General features: G+C 38.5%; 2 protein-coding genes across 4 annotated transcripts in view; one reads left to right on the top strand and one right to left on the bottom strand.

Annotated features, from left to right (window-relative positions):
* The window catches only part of klf12b (Kruppel like factor 12b), a 51,081-nt gene extending 43,786 nt beyond the window's left edge, over nt 1–7,295 (top strand). For all 3 annotated transcript variants that reach the window (XM_061053201.1, XM_061053199.1, XM_061053202.1), the window contains exons 5-6: nt 603–760; nt 3,040–7,295. In XM_061053201.1, coding sequence (XP_060909184.1) covers nt 603–760; nt 3,040–3,221 — 340 coding nt within the window. In that variant the 3' untranslated portion in view covers nt 3,222–7,295. The remainder of the gene's footprint in view (nt 1–602; nt 761–3,039) is intronic.
* Nucleotides 7,296–10,643: 3,348 nt separating this feature from the next.
* klf5b (Kruppel like factor 5b) lies at nt 10,644–16,046 on the bottom strand. Its single transcript, XM_061053198.1, has 4 exons — nt 15,718–16,046; nt 13,177–14,101; nt 12,989–13,048; nt 10,644–12,624 (listed from the first exon to the last, which is right to left on the bottom strand). The coding sequence occupies exons 1-4, from the start codon at nt 15,880–15,882 to the stop codon at nt 12,446–12,448; spliced, it is 1,329 nt and encodes a 442-aa protein (XP_060909181.1). The 5' UTR covers nt 15,883–16,046; the 3' UTR covers nt 10,644–12,445.
* Between the last annotated feature and the right edge of the window lie 419 nt (nt 16,047–16,465).

The following is a 16,465-nucleotide window of genomic DNA, read 5'->3' as shown; positions in this document are numbered from 1 at the left end:
TGAGTTCCCTTTCAGTAAGTGTGAAAACAATGTTTAATCCACAGAATGATCAAAAGTATGAATCAGAAACAGGTTTTTTTGTTTTCGAAGAAAATATTTACATTAAATGGTTTTCTTGGTCTTACGTTTAAACCAATTGATTTTGAGAGAAAACATGAAGCTTAGGAAACATAAATATATAAAACACTGATATATGATGGTGTATTGGTCCTTTGTTGAAGCGGTCACATCCATTTAAATTATTTACACAGCCTAAGAATAAAGATCATATGGACCAGAGCCTGACAAGTAAGAAAAAATATATAAATGATGTGATTCAACAAGTCTTTTATGATACTGTAAGTATGAATTTTGAATTTTGTGTGTGGAAAAAGCTGGTAGTTGTGCAGGAATTTGCAAAATGTGCAAAGCTTAACTCTAAAGAAAGTAGGAAGTTTGCTCTCTAAAACCTTTCTTTTCTTTGCATAAAGACCGTATTGAGTTTATTTGATCTCATATTTAGTATGAACACACTTCATTGTGTAAACCAACTCAGAATAAATATATCAAAGTCATGATCATAGTCTAATAACTCTCCCACTTTTCTCTGTCTTCTCTTGCAGTTCCATGTCTCCGTTCAGTATTGACAGCATACGGCGCCCCCGCAGGTCAGAGTCTCCGGAGTCCAAAAAGAGAAGAATCCACAGATGCGACTTTGAGGGCTGCAATAAGGTGTACACCAAAAGCTCCCATTTAAAAGCACACCGGAGGACGCACACAGGTCAGTAACTTCTCACTGTGAAGCTTTGACTGCTGTGATTGATTTATTTATTAGGATGTTAAACGTAAAGTGAAGTCAGTGACATGCTCAGAATGTTAGACTTTGTCTTTCTCAGTGTATTTAGGCTCAATGTGCACTGAAGAGTCCAAATCTACTCTTCAGTTTATTTCTAGATGATGAGCCAAATATTATTTGGGAAACGATCAGAGGTTATTTTCAAATCAAGAATTGAACCAGAGCTGTTGGTGTCTCAAACCACAGAACATGAACAAGATAATAAAGTGCAAATAATTTGTTCCAATTTGAGATAAAGCATCAACAAATCAAGTTAAGATTTGCATATTTAGATGGAAGAGATGTTGCAGTGAATAATTTATTCCTGGCATCTTCTCATCAATTCAGGTGAATTGACTTTCTGCAGCGTATACATGTGTAGACAGACATCCACACATGACCAAACGTCAATAAATTGACATCTTTCTTTAAGTAGCTCGATTCAGAGACAAAGGTCAGACATGGAAATCTTAACTTGACTTGAATCTAATTAGGTACAAAATCAAAACAAGATTCCCATGAAGGGTCATCAAGGCCTGGACCAAAAATCATACAAAACACATCAAAGCTGCCTGACTTATTCTCATACAGAGCGTTAACACCTTAGTCCATTATACTTTGATACTAACATTTGAAAAACCTGTTAAAAGTCCTCCTCACTACTAGTTTTATGCTGCATTCATGTGTACCTCGGATGTACCCAGTTTCCGAGTTGGGAAGTTTGTTCTTCCGACTTCAGTGTGTTCATGTGATTTCAATTTAGAATAGTGAATAGAGTTGGAATATTGACCATGCAACAAAATCACTAGCACCATCCAGATCCAACTGTCAGAACTTACACATGCGAGCAGCAGTAAGGAAAGCAGTCTGCCTCTCTCAGGACCCTTCACACCCCCTTCACCACTCGTTTCAGCTGCTCCCGTCAGGCAGTCGTTTTAGAGTACCACTCACAAAAAAGAAAACTTACAGAAACTCTTTTATTCCCACTGCAATACGCATTTTAAACAAGGCTAGATAAGCAATGTTTTTTAAATGCTGTGCATGTGTGTTTTTACCTATTTAGGGTACTTTTATCTATTTATGACCTGATGTGAGTGTTAGTGTGAATGTTAATGTGTTTTCATGTTACTGGGCCTCAACAAAAGGTAATTTTCTGTCACAATGTGATAGACAATAAAGTTTTTTGAATCTTGAATCTTGAAAGTATCTTAACATTAACAAAAGATATTTTGCCCCCCATGTGATGACAAATACGACGTCAAGTCGGCCACCTAAATTTTTTTTCGAGTTTCCTAGTTCTTGTTCCGACTTGAGCAGGCGTTCATTTGCATTTTACAACTCGGAATCCAATTTTTTCCGATGCGTCCGACACCACATGAATGCACCGTAACACCTTAGGAGCGATCTTAAGGGCTGAGAAGCTTTGTGAATAACTTGACTTGTCTTTAAGGGGAAATTCTTAAAAAGATGGCATGATTCTAATCATTTTCTCCGAATTTTGTCACCAGGAGCTCTTAGTCTTTAGGGGGCTTTGTGAATACGGCCCCTGAATATTACAGGAAAGAAACACACAAGGAAAACAGGAACACGAGGGGGGTGAAATGGCACAATAAAACAGGAAAACATAAAGAACTGAAGTTGGAAATAATACAATAAAAAAAAAAAACACACAATGTAGGGAAACAAGCAACACTAGCAGACAAAATGACATTATAATAAGGAAATAAATAATAATAATAATAATAGACAAATAATACAGGAAATGACAACTAAGCAACCAAACAAGGAATAAACTAACTAACAAGAGTAAACCATGACAGGAGTCGATGAACTAACTCAACCACACATGAAGAGAGGCTCAGACACGTGCGTGGGATAACTCAACAATAAGTGCTATAAATAGAACACCACACGTTCTGTGGTTTAATAGAGACAGGAAGTAAAGAGATGCTTGAATAACCTGTTGAGGTCATATGAACAATAGAAACTATGATGCCTGGCATTATAAAAGTTTTCAATGTTACCTTCTCATTGTGCTGTTGCTATAAAGGCATTTTTGTGAACATCTTAAAAAAGCTTTCAGCATCTTGCTAAACCATTTGACACATCTTATGATACACTACGTCTGTCTTTGATATTCTTTTATTGACCATTAATCGTGGTGACTCATCTTATTAAGTGGTCTACAAGCCTCTGACTGTGTTTTTCTCTCTCTCGCTCTCCAGGGGAAAAGCCATACAAATGCACCTGGGACGGCTGCACGTGGAAGTTCGCCCGCTCCGACGAGCTGACGAGGCATTACAGAAAACACACGGGGGTGAAGCCCTTCAAGTGTGCAGACTGTGACCGCAGCTTCTCCAGATCTGACCACTTGGCCCTGCACCGACGGAGACACATGCTGGTGTGAATCAGACGGAGAGAGAGAGAGAGATCAACACGAGAGAGAGAGAGAGAGAGAGCAATGAAACAGACCCACACACACACACACACACACACACACACACACACACACACAGGCAGCCGGGGGAGCGGGATCTCCCTGTGAATGTTTTTCAGCTGGCCTGGACGCACACACACTTACACGCTTACACACACACTCTCATGCGTCGCGAGGGGAGAAGATGGAGACGTGCACAGGGCTTGTGGATGCACAAAACAGGGTCACTTCTGAATCCTCTTTGGGGCTGGAAGGAAAAGACGGCAGGATCTGTTATCGTCGTTGTTTGGAGTTGAATAGGGAACTGTCTTTTACAGCACTGTTTGTAAATGTTTCACCTTGATTTTAAAGATGAACTCGCACTCTTTCTTCGGACAGAAAAAAAAAAAAAAGATATATAATGCAATCGCAGCTGTTTCTTTTTTTTTTTTGGTATCTTTTCTTTTCATTCAAATAGTTGCTTTTCAAAGCATTCATAATGTGAAAGACCTCTTTATAAGGAACGCATTTCCTGCGGGAGCAGATAGAAGTTTAAGGCCTTGAATGGATAACAGGAAAAGCTTTCAGGCCCTGCTGGAGATATTCTTGCACAGTTATCTCCCTGTGAGTCCGATTTTTGACCAGCAGAGGGCGCCATTTCACCACAGATGGTTTTTCTTTTCCCGCTGGAGCCTGCTGTTAAAAACCGAGGCATGCCATATTAGAAGCAAAAAAAAGAGGGCTGGACGTTCACCTTTACCATCGGCGGAATACAATTGAAGACATTCACTGAAATATGGATCAACCTCACCGACACACCTGCAGTTTGAGAAACTCATTGCTTCATTCCAGACAATGAAAAGCGGACACTCATGTCATCGCACCAGCAAAGAAACACACAGGTTATGGACAACCTCACATCTCATCCGTGCATTTCTTTATGTTGAGCCTCTTGAAAGCATTGTCTCATAAAAGAAAAACAAATCTTTGGTGGGTTTTGTGCTGTGATTAGCAATCAGTAAAGTGCAATCTTAAAGGATAAATATACTTTCAGTATGAAAATGTTTTGTTTATTTTTGTTTTTCCAAATGCCTGCTTATCGCTTATGTTGGACTCAGAAAAAAATACAACCCCTCATGTACAGTGAACTTTGAAACAATCAGAGGAGATTTTCAGTATGTGAAAAAATCGAGAGGCACCTTACAGACTCATCATTTCATTCTGTCCCAGTAGATCTCCTTTTCTTTCCTATTCTTCAGCTCTGTTTTCTCAGTTATGAAAGGAACTTCTGTTGTGGTTTTTCTTTCTTTTTCTTTTATTTTTTGCACAGACCATAAGCTGAATCCAGCGTTGGCTGCAGTGTTACAGGGATAGTTTGTTACCTGAGGTATAAAACAGAAGAGCAATACATGCAGAACAAAGTGAGGGGAAGGAAAGTCCGCCTCCTCTTCGTTGTTCTGTTTGCTGATGTCAGTCTATTGGAGAAATGTCTGGCTCCTCGTTCTTTCCCATGATTCCCTGCAAGGATTGTCTTTTTTTTTTCTTTTTTTTTTAGCTCCAGCACATGGCTCTCATCTGACACGCGTTAGTCAGCGAGTTCCTGCAAATCACTCGACTTTGTTTTGTCTCTAAAAGTCACTTGAAATGCTACCACCTCGACAAGATTTATCTTAAAGAATGTTCTACCCAAGTTGTCTCTAAAAAGTTGAAAAATTGAAGAAACCATGCACACACACACACATATATCTATATTAACATAATGCATTTACTGGCAGTCATATCTTATCTCTCGGGAGACTCTAACTTTACCATAATTAGGAAGTTAAATTAAACTTAATGTATATCTTTACCGCCATAATAACAGATGTTTTATCTCCAATACTCCTCGAGCGGTGTAAGACATAAACGCAACAGAATGAGGCCAATTCGCATCACTTTAAAGTGCTGCTAAATGCATTTATTGGACAGAAGCCAGTAAGAGAAATGGCACCCATTTTGATAAAAGCACCGTGACAACCGCACACGTACACACACACACACACACCTGAACATTTTAATAAAAAAAAATAAAAAAAATCCTCCCTTTGAGTGAAGCAGTCAAACATCAGGCAGTGATTTCCACACTTTGTATGTGACAGCCCTTAGGCTGTAATGGAGAATGGTAACGTATGTAATCATTATTTATGTATATTGTTTGTGCACATGTCATTATGCCCGGTTGTATTATCATTTTGGCAACAACAACAAAAAAAAAGCATATCAGCACCTTGTTTGTTTTATTAGTATGATTTTCAAATGATTTTATTTCAGATGTCAATTTATAAACAAATAATCCTCCTATTTTATCCTCCATATATAATGTATGGGAACATTTTATTATTGAGGGGCACTTCATCATTGCATAGAACTCTTTTTTTTTCTTCTGTACAAAGGATCTTTTGAAATGTTGTAATATATGTGATAGTGGAGATAAAAAACTTATTACAAAGTTCTACAGCCTGTATATATACATTGGACAAAATAGGGCTTTTGATTAGTAGACGCAGGAAATACATTTATACATGTAAAGTCTTTTTTTCAGAGACTGTAATTTATCTAATTTGATATACAGTGAGATGGGGCTAATGGTGTTTCATCGTGTAAATGATCATACTTGATGTGATAGAACAGTTTGCTTTCTTTGCTTTTGTGGTTAACTAAAAAGTTCATGAGCGAATCATTTTTATTCCCGAGGCTGAACCAGTGTTTGCTACAACCGACAAATTATTTATATACACCCACCGTAATAAGGTACTCGATTTCCCGTGTTGCTATTTTGCTATAACCCAGACAATAAATTCTATAGATCAAGCACATATCAACAACACGTGTACTCTTCGTGTTCAGTATATGATGTTGCATGCCTTAATATGCCACCTTTTTGAGAAAAAAAAAAAAATCAATGACATTGAATACGGTGTCTCCAAAGGACAGGGTCAGCATCTCTTCCCTCATTTTAAAGCATAATTTTGTAACGGTAACCAGGGTCAAAGTTATGCAATAATAATAATAATAATAATAATAAAATAGTGCCTCATATTGCAAACTTGTAATATCCGCTGCTTCGTGCAGACTTTTAGATTTCAGCATGTGTGCTCAAATTAAAACATTTCAAATGGGAAACTGTTTTTTTTTTTTTCTTCTTCTTCTTTGGAAAAAAAAAAGCACAGACAACATTATGCAAGTCGGACCTCTAATGTTTCAATTTCTTTTCTTTTTTTCGCACTGAGCCTTATGCCGTCGTGTCAAAAGGCAGCATCGTCCCATAACACTTTCACAGGCTGTTTTATAGCTCACGTTATTACTTTGCTTGCAATAAGTCACTTCCTCCAAGGGGAACAAAGTGAGTTACAAAGGCCTCTTGATATTTCAGCTCAATCACATGAAGTCAACGCGGTGATTCAATGGAAGAAAATGAGGAACACCCAGGAATTAAAAGAATCCTGTGGCTGTAGAGTGACGCCTTTGGTAATGAATTATGATCTTACACGTCTCTATTGGTTCAATATCTTTTCTTACTTCCTGTGTTTTAACATCTGCTTTTGATTTCCTGGTTTTTTGAACATTTAAGTAGTGAAGCCAATGCCTATGTTTCAAGTTTGCTGATATTACGTACAGTAATCGTTGTTCCTGTATTTATGTAAAGTGAGTGTAGTGTAAATATATTCAGATCTTTTCATTCTTACCGGTTTAAAAAAAAGAAAAAAGAAGAAGAAAAAATTGTGATATTGCTCAGCATCGCTTCAAAAAGGGAGATTCTTCTCATGGAATATTCCACGTCTGTAAAAGAGATTTTTAATCCTGATATTTTTCAAGAACTTCAAATACAGGTGTCCTTTTTTTTCTGTTACACTTTTTCTTTTTTTTTTCTTCAAGAGTTGTTTCAGTATCCGGTCAGTGTTTTGCCTTTTTCTCTGTATTTTTCATATGGATGGAGCTGTGAAATTTAAAATAAGTTCAAACATATACATGTATATCAATATGAATGGAGGCATGAAGGTTAATAAAGTTGCATTTTGTATGTAACATACTGGTATTCGGAGCTAGTTGCTATCTCTGACTGAGACGGGTGGTATGTGGTTTGGATGTCGCCGAGACATCCGAGCACTGTACTCCCATTCTCTGGCATTCAGAAACCTTATCTCGGTATTGGGGAAACCATTTTAAATTATAGGTGATGTCCAGTACAGAAGCTTGCACATAGACGCTTGAACACAAACTACATGAAGAGGAGGAAATCGTTTACAAAATCTGATTCAGCTGCTTATGAAGTCAGGCCAAGTCGAGGGATTGTCATGTCAACCATTTACAAGTAGCCTAGTTAAATAATATAATATATCGTAATAAGAATAAGAGGTAGAAACACATAAATGTAGTGCAAGGTAAACAGTTAAAGTGGCACAGCAAGGAAGTGCCAAAAAAATAGAGCATCATAGACCTACTTATAAAATGTAGCTCGTAGGCTACATACGGGGTTTGTACATAGGGCAAATATTGCCACAAATAGACTTCACATAGAAGATAAAAATAAAATGTTTCGTCATTGAGAATTAGAAAAGGAATGAACTCAAGAATGAAAGAGGTAGGCGTGTTAGTTAAAACTGAAGCCTATAATTTATTTTCACAATAAAACACAGTAACACATGCAGACCTACAGGGAGGTGGGAAGTGACACGTTGCTACTGTACACACCCCGATCACTTGCAATTATTTACACACATTAATAAACACAGAGTGTATACCTGCAACATAAGTCAGACTTTCATTTAAGTAGCTTAAACATAGGCTACAGGGTTTCCTCTGTGACCCAGCAGGGACTCCACTCGTACCCACCATAGACTGTGTGTATTTACAGTCTATGGTACCTACCTATCGTCTCTGCTACACTTAACTTAACCTTTTTTCTAAAATGACCTAAACACTAAATGGACACTCTTGCTGCCACAGCAAAGTCATACTGTTACAAATCAACACCACCGGGAGAAAACAACCTTGAGAGGCCGGTCGGGGGACAGGTGTAGTCGAATCTCCCCAAAATACCGCAAATTCCCAAAGTACGTGGTTGAGACAGAAGCAATCAATCTTCCGCTGTTAGATCAAGATCACTCTGCAGATCACAGATCAACTCCATTTGGGAAAACCAGAGAATGGATGAAACAAAGAAAATGCAATTTTCACATGTTTCAAGTATTATTTTTTTAGGTTTTTATTAGCACATATAAGTTATTTAATAAAAAGTTTATGGTATTAATAATTCCACATGGACTTATTAACTAAAGGCTAACATAATGTAACTTCTTACTATAAGTACATTAGGCTAACAGTCTATGGTGTTAGGCCTTCCTTCAATTTGTTGCACTTATTTCAACAAAGAGTTGGCTACATAAAAACTGGTACCTTTATTTATTATCCTTTTTAACTTGTAGCTTTAACTTCCACACACACATACTTCAACATACATTTGGCTTTATATTAAAAAAAGCTGGTACCATTAAACCTCCCTTATGCATCTAAAGATCCATGTAAAACATTGTGTACCTCAGTGTAACATCATAATGCTTTGTTAATATCAAGTACCCGCGGAGAGTGATATTTTAAGACCTGCTGTGTTTCAGCGCAGCATGTCGTGAGCACAGTTTCAGAGAACAGGTTGCACTTGAAAGAAAACGCCCAGTACATCCTGTAAGCTGATTTATAATAACTGGATCTGGATGAATGTTTCTGTCAGCCAGCAAAGGATTCAGATGATTACAATAACAAGGTTTCAATTCCCAATCCTCGAGCTTTTTCAAAGTGTAGTAGCCTATATAGCACGTGTGATTTATTACTCACGAGAGCTCATACGGTGCAGGATGTACTGTATAAGCAATGTGCACAGGCTGTAGAGCAGCAGTGAGTAAATAGGAGCACTATTATATCTCAGGACAAGCTCAGACAACTCCTCGGGCTGGTACAGCTTTTCCTGGCACCTTATTGTCAACACCTCGGCTATGACTCATGGCAGGGACACCTTTAAAAGAATCAAACAAACAAAACAAGGAGTCATCTTGTTTTGTTTGGGTCACATTGAATTACCAAAAAGATCAAGTGCAGAAAGGGTGTGTTCTTAAATAATTACTACATACTGAAGCCAAGATATGTGTTGCTGTTGCCAAACCACATGAAACTTGACCAGCAACGATGATTCGTAACTCAGATTATTGAAGGAAGAGTAACATTTGTGGACCAGTTGGGATAGAAGAGTCTTACATACACATTTTCTAAATATGTTCCACATGTACAGTAAATCTGTTTTTATACCCCTTCTACATAATCTATGTTCTATAACCTTACTGATGAGTCCATTTCACATCAATACCAACGAGATTAAATAATTTCAGTGCTGAACAAACACCACTATGGGTTAAAAATGGTAAACTTCCTATGATCAAACACTTACTTATGTCATAATGTTAGTTCTGTATGGCTTTATATTAATTATAATTATCTATATAATTATATTATATATCATTAAAGGTGAGGTCTGTCATTAGATGAAATTATTCATAAATGTTTTTTGAACCATTTTCATTTTTAAATAGTGATCAAAGGGTTAGATTGAGATCTTCAATGGGGCAGATTTGGCCACCAATAGTATGAGTCTGTAACATAAGACTGTAAGTATTAATGGACGAAGCCTGAGTGACGTCACCCATCTGTTACGGCAGGGGGGCTCTTGAGGCTCATCGGCAGCAGCCGCCATGCTGGAAATGCTGTCTCAGCCTAACTTTCAGTCAACCTAACGATGAAAGTTGCTGAGGCGGGTTTTAAGCCTCTTGACGAACCGTTACAGCGCGCCCACCTGTCAATCAGGTCAGCTACGCTCCTAATTATGGATAACATGCATCGTTCTAAAAATCAATACAGAGCCGTTTAGAAAAAACAGTGTGCAGTGTGTACCAGTGATGACAATTACTTATCTCGCTTTTTGTATCAGGCTGTAAACATGTTAATGTCTGCTGTAAAAGTGGCTTTTTTTGAATGTTGTGTGAATGTGACTTCAGGTGTTCCTGGAGCCAGCCTCAAGAGGAACCTCGACGAACTACAGGATTTTGCATTGACTTTTTGCAAAAAAAAAATTCAAGACAGGAAGTGGTCGCTTGGTCTGTAACCATGGCAATACACAAGTGTGAAAATTTTGCAAACGTTGAGCTTCACATTACTGGCGTCACCTGCGATCCAAAAACTTGACACTGGCCACCAAAAAAAAAAAACGTTATATGGAAACACCAAAAAGGATAACGATGAGAAAAAACATTTAAAAAAGTGTGCAATTAAGAATAATTAAAAATAAATGTAAATAATGTAAAAACAAAAATCAGACATGCAAGCAGAGATATTCAAGACGAAATTTTATTTGTGGATAACATGGCTTCAAAGCACATTTGATCAATTTAGGCTACATTTTTATGGTCTGAAGCTACGGCACAAAATATTTCCTTTCATGTCAAAATATCGTGTGTTTGTACAGACATATTTTTTTTTGAAGTATTGCAGTAATACATGAGAACGTGTCCAATGAGCTGCTATCTTGGCTACAAAGATGACATGTGGACTGTTACAATATACTAAACTTAGACAAATCAAAATAAAAAGACACCTAAAAAAAAAACAACCAACGGATGTATCCTTAAAAATCAGATACAAAATATATACATCGTAACAAATTAGAGACTCTAAAAATCTATTTAATTCAACCTGAAGGAAACATGGTCATAAATAAAGAGATTGCTCTATTGTGAAAAAGAAGAGGGGTAGCCAAGATACAGAAGCGTTTTGGCAGAGTGGAGTACCTGATAAAAGAATGTGGTTTTTTCATTAATCAAAGAAAGCAGTTTAAGGCACTTCAAAAGGTGTTTGGATAGTGGTCAAAGAAACCCGAAAGCTTCCACAGATGTTCCGACTGGCAGGTGCTCAGTCTAAAAAAAAAAAAAAGAAAAAATCTCACAGGCGTCACTTTGAAACCACTTACAAAGACAAATATTCAGTAATATGATGCTGTAATCCCGTTAAAAAGGTGTTTAATGTTTGGAAACATTATTTTCAACTCAAACAAAGTTTGAAGGAACGAGTCTGAATGTGTACAATATCACAACAAGTTCCAAGAAGACAGAAAAATAACCTGCCCATAAAATGTCATGTACACAAAGTTGTTGTAAAATTTTCACTTTTTTTTCCCCCACACCGTCCCAAGTGCAAAATAAGATATTGCTTTTTGACTATGGTTTACATCAACAAAACCTCACTGATTTAAAATAAATAAAATATAGTTCATAATTTAATAAAAATATTTTCATCCTGAAAAAAATGCACCATTTGGATCTATATTTGCACCTGCATGAAAAACATTCAACACTTTCTGCAATGACCACATCTATGAAACAGTAGAGGGGCAGTCACAGATGTAGAACATTTAAAGTGCCGTCCAAATAATCATGTTTCAAATCTCTAAATCATAATCTTCCTTTTGTTTAATGTTTGAGTAAAAAAAAGAGGGAATCACAATAAAGTAATCCTCAGTAAAGGAACCCATCAATCTGGCAGTGTAGAAGTCCCCGATTAACACTATACACACAGCTAGCCAGCTGCTCTGTCCAAATAAACCCACAACGTATTAACATAGATCTCTGACTAACTGCTGTTACTTTCTATATAACACACAAACTCACTCTACCCCTCAAAAGTCACATTCTCTGACCTTCCAGTTAATATTGATACTATATCTGCACTTACAGGATGGCAGTTTGCGTTTTACTTGAATTTCATAAATGCTCATACTATGCACATTAAGGTTTATACAATGGAACACAGTAATCATGATATTTGGAGTTTGTTGTGTACTGATTGAAAGAAAATTAAAGGCTTAAAAGGTTTAAGTACTATTGTATTATTACTTTTGGCAAATGACATCTTTGCAAATGTCCCTCAATATAAGGGTGGAAATAAATAAGGCAACAGTCGTTTTTTAATCCTTTCACAATAAAAGAAACAACTACTTGTAGGCCAGCACTGCTCAGACTGTCTACACAGTTTTAAAATATATTATGTCTGCTGATATTTCAGTGCTGATTCAATGTCCATGTTTACTTAAACAAAATAAAAAATAAAAGATTGGCTTGTTTTGCAGCAGAGGGTTTCTAGCTCTGGTGTCTCTTCATGTGTAGGGCCAGGTGATCAGAGCGGGAGAAACAGCGGTTACACACGCTGCACTGGAAAGGCTTCGCTCCGGTGTGTTTCCTGAAATGGCGAGTCAGCTCGTCAGATCGGGCAAAACGCCACTCACAGCCCTCCCAGGAGCATTGGTACGGCTTCTCTCCTTCAGCAGACAGAAAGAAAGGGGGAAAGAAAAAACAAGGACAACACATATTTTATTTATTTTTCCTTAATAAGTATAAAACTAAAACCTTAGAAGCATTACTTGTGGATATTTTCATGATGGAAGAGTCGACACTTAAAAAAAACCCAAAAAAACATGCATCAATCATAAATCACAGCATGCCCTGTCCTTTTCCCTGCCGCCTTTATGGAGCTGCAGGGGTTTATGAGATTTGACAGCAGTGAGATGTGTTCCAGGTCTGTCAGCAGACAGAATGCATCTGCATGCCAAGTGCATTTTTTCTGCCCAGCAACATCAGAACTTTCACCCAAAAATAAGCAGTGCAACTCAAAACACATTTTACCTGTGTGAGTCCTTAGATGGGCTTTCAAATGAGAAGACTTGGTGTAGACCTTCTTGCAACCTAAAGAAAGAAAAAAACCTAAATCAGATCACTTGGAAATGTTCTTCAAATAGAAATGTTTAATGATGTTTAAGCGTTTTCTCAAAGACAAGTTTATTGTTGTTGAACAAACTGGACAGACGACTCACCTGGGACATTACAGTGGTGTATCCTCCTCCTCTCCAGATCAGGATTATTCCTTCGGTTGAATTTTCCTGGAGCTGACTGGGCCAACACGGGGGACAGTGGGCCAACAGCTGGCGTGGTCTGATCTGGTGTCAGGGTTGAATGCTGGACTGTTACAGGACCTGGGCTTTGGACTAATCCCACATTACAATTCTGGTCTTGGCTTTGGATTAGAGTTGCGTTAGAAGTTTGTCCTGGATCGATGGAACTGTGGTTCTGAAAAGTTATCTTGGAGGCGATGCTGGCTTCATAGGAGGGAGGCGGGGACAGATTGTGAAGCAGCTCCTTCCCCCTGTCTGGACTTGAGGGCTCAGAGCTTGGTGGAGAAGGTGGCAGGTAGGTTGGCCTCTGCTGATGGCTAACATGATGATTAAATGGAAAACTCTGGGAGCTGCTTGTGTTTTTAGCAGAATTGTGTGCAGGGCCTACATGGACGTTCCCAATAGGACGACTTAAGGGCGCCATCCCCATGGTGTTCAACTGAGACCCATGAACGATCTGCTCCAAGTCAGAGTTCAAGAGCTGAAACAGGGGAACATCCTGGAAATCTGGCACTTCCTGTTTGATTAAAAAGTTGCTGCTAGTACTGTCAGCAACAGTAAAGACACCTGGGTACTCTTGGAGTGCTGGTGGCACGCCGCTGCCCTGACAGGCGGGGTGCATCAGGGAGTGTGACGGCTCTGTTTTGATCTGTCTCATAGTCCTGCAGAGACCAGGGTGCAGGTATGTGACATCAGGAAGGAGCAGGCTCATGTTGATGCTGTAAGGGGAGGCGAAGTCCTCAGTGAATTGGGGCTCTAGTGTCAGAGAGCTGTCCTTGCAGAACATTTTAGAATTTACAATGTCCTGTTGGTGCGCAGGCAGGTAGTTGTCCATCTCAGGTTTACCCTGAAAGAGAAGGAAATGATCAAGTCAGCCGTGTGAAATTGTGTCCTCTAATCGAAAGTACATTGATACAAGAAAAATATAATTGAAATAATTGGTTCAGGATGCAAAATAAGTTATCCTGTTAGCAGAACCAAAAGTACCTAAATGCAGTAACTTGGAATCAGCAAGTACTTTAAGTCAAAACAGGATCACATACCACACATTATTAATAAGTAGACAAAAAAGTAGTCTACACAGAAATATTATAGCCAACTCTAAAACGAATATTTCAGAGCAGAAAGAAATGACTGATTTGGGGTAAGTGATCAGGTGACAACAGCATAAAACAAAGAAACAAACAACAGTTCAATGCTAGTTGAGAGTGTGTTGTGATAGACTGTATAAAATATGGTCTCAGTGAAGTTACTCATTTGGTTTCTGAACAGGTGTGAAAATGCCAAACGATGGTGACAAATGCTATCTGAACCTAACTTTTGGTAAAGTAACGAGTGTTAAACAGCTGCAGTCGGCCCAACAAGTGGACAGTCAAGGAACTGCAGTTTGTTGCACTTAAGCATTGGCTTAATTTTTCAAAACTGGACGTTAACACTTGAATTTAACCCAGGAAAATTTGAACAATTAGTGGTTTCCCATGGCAAACTTTTAGGCTGTATATTTTAAATTAAAAATATAAGGCCCTAGAGTTAAATACGAAATAAAGCAGTTTCATGTCCTTTATCGGATACAGGATGTCAGGATGCAGGCATTATTATCAATCATATCAAATCCACAAAGAGTAAGTTTATACCGCTGTTAAAACCTCTTCTATTTCACCACTCTACTATTTGACTTATGTCTATGTACCTTAAGGCTACCGAGAACCAAAAAATTGTATCCAAACAAGTATACTTATAAGTTTACCTTGACACTGATATTAAAAAAATCATGAACGCCTCAGTGCTTTGCTACTGGTGATCTAAAATAAAGTCAGAAAATGAATAATTCTTGAAACATTTATTACTTCATTGATGATTGATGGAAATGAGCTGCTCCTGAATAAACAGCATGACCAGATTTACACCAGTGGTGCTGTAGTGCAAAAAATTGACTGAACTGAACACATCTAGGGATGCATTTGGGGCCTGCGCTTCTGTGCTTACAGTGCCACATCAAAGACCCCCCCCCCCACCTCACCCCCTCCCCTTCCTCTGCCGTTACAAGCAGCAGACGCCCTCCTGAAACGCTCCAGCCAAAGCTGTTTGGAAATACATGTCTGAAATTAGAACATCCAGTTGCTCTACAGCGCTATGCTTCTTCCTCACAAGTTTCTGGAGCGGGTGCAACGTTTCACATCCCAGCCATGCATGCGCGCCCTGCTGCGCGTGATTCACGCCTGAATGTCAGCATCAACACGGATGATTCACCGCGAATTTAAGTCGCAACGGTTTTGAACAGAAGCTGTGAATTTTAACAAACACGCACACAGGCCTGCCTCCTGCATCTTTACTTGAAAACAGCCTGTTTTGCTTTGATCAGCAACATTCAGTCTTTCTACGTCAATTCAGCAGCCATCAGTAAACAGAGAGAGAGATGCTCTGATGCAGAGGCAAAAGGAAAAAAAAAAAGCAATCTCCTACCATGTTATAACCCTGATAAGGGGAAGTTCCCGGGACGGCATCCCTCGTGTTACACTGCACTTGTCCATGATCTTCACCTCTCAGACCGTCCGCTGTTCTGTGGAGAAACTGCGCGTCCTGCCCCGGAGCGACCCAAACATTATTATTCCTCACGGCGGCGGCCATAAAAGCAAATATGCTGTCTTTAACTACCCGAAATCTTTCACAAATGAATGAAACATATGTATTGTTTTATTTCGGAAGGATCTACGCGAGCAAGGAGCCAGCTGTCAAACGCTCATTCTGCCTATTTTGCGCTGGCTTGTCAAATTACGCAACTGCGTGATATCGGCGCGTCTGCAGGGCGGGGCTGAACGTTTGCAAAATAAACAGGACAAGTAGGAGATCAGGAAGACGTACACCTAATGCAATGCATGCTCTATGTGTTGTATGATGAGCAGGTAAAATGACAGAGGGTAGAAATAACACTGAACACGTGGAGATAGAGGTAATTGTGGGAGATTAATGTGACAAGTGTCCTTCAGTGAGCAGTTTATTCCCAGATTTGAGAATAAAGTGAGGCAGTTGGTTTGATCCATTCCTGTCATAATCACGTTGTAAAAGACTGTCTTAAACTTTATGATTTAACTCTGATAAAAAAATAAATAATAATCTTGACTTAAATGCACATTTTGACTGTTTTTATTACAAATATCACATTTGACCTCTAACACCTTCATGGACATTTTCTAACAGATGATCTTCTGTC

This window comes from Labrus mixtus, chromosome 13, assembly GCF_963584025.1.
Source record: "Labrus mixtus chromosome 13, fLabMix1.1, whole genome shotgun sequence".
In the NCBI taxonomy this organism is placed as follows: domain Eukaryota; kingdom Metazoa; phylum Chordata; class Actinopteri; order Labriformes; family Labridae; genus Labrus; species Labrus mixtus.
This window is presented reverse-complemented; position numbering and strand designations above follow the sequence as displayed.

Excerpts from the sequence above, each read along its gene's own strand:
- klf5b (XM_061053198.1), bottom strand. The coding sequence starts at position 15,882 with ATGGCCGCCGCCGTGAGGAATAATAATGTTTGGGTCGCTCCGGGGCAG. Across the intron at positions 14,102-15,717 it reads CTTATCAGGGTTATAACATG|GGTAAACCTGAGATGGACAA; the intron begins GTAGGAGATTGC and ends CTTCTCTTTCAG. Across the intron at positions 12,625-12,988 it reads CCATCTAAGGACTCACACAG|GAGAGAAGCCGTACCAATGC; the intron begins GTAAAATGTGTT and ends TGTCTGCTGAAG.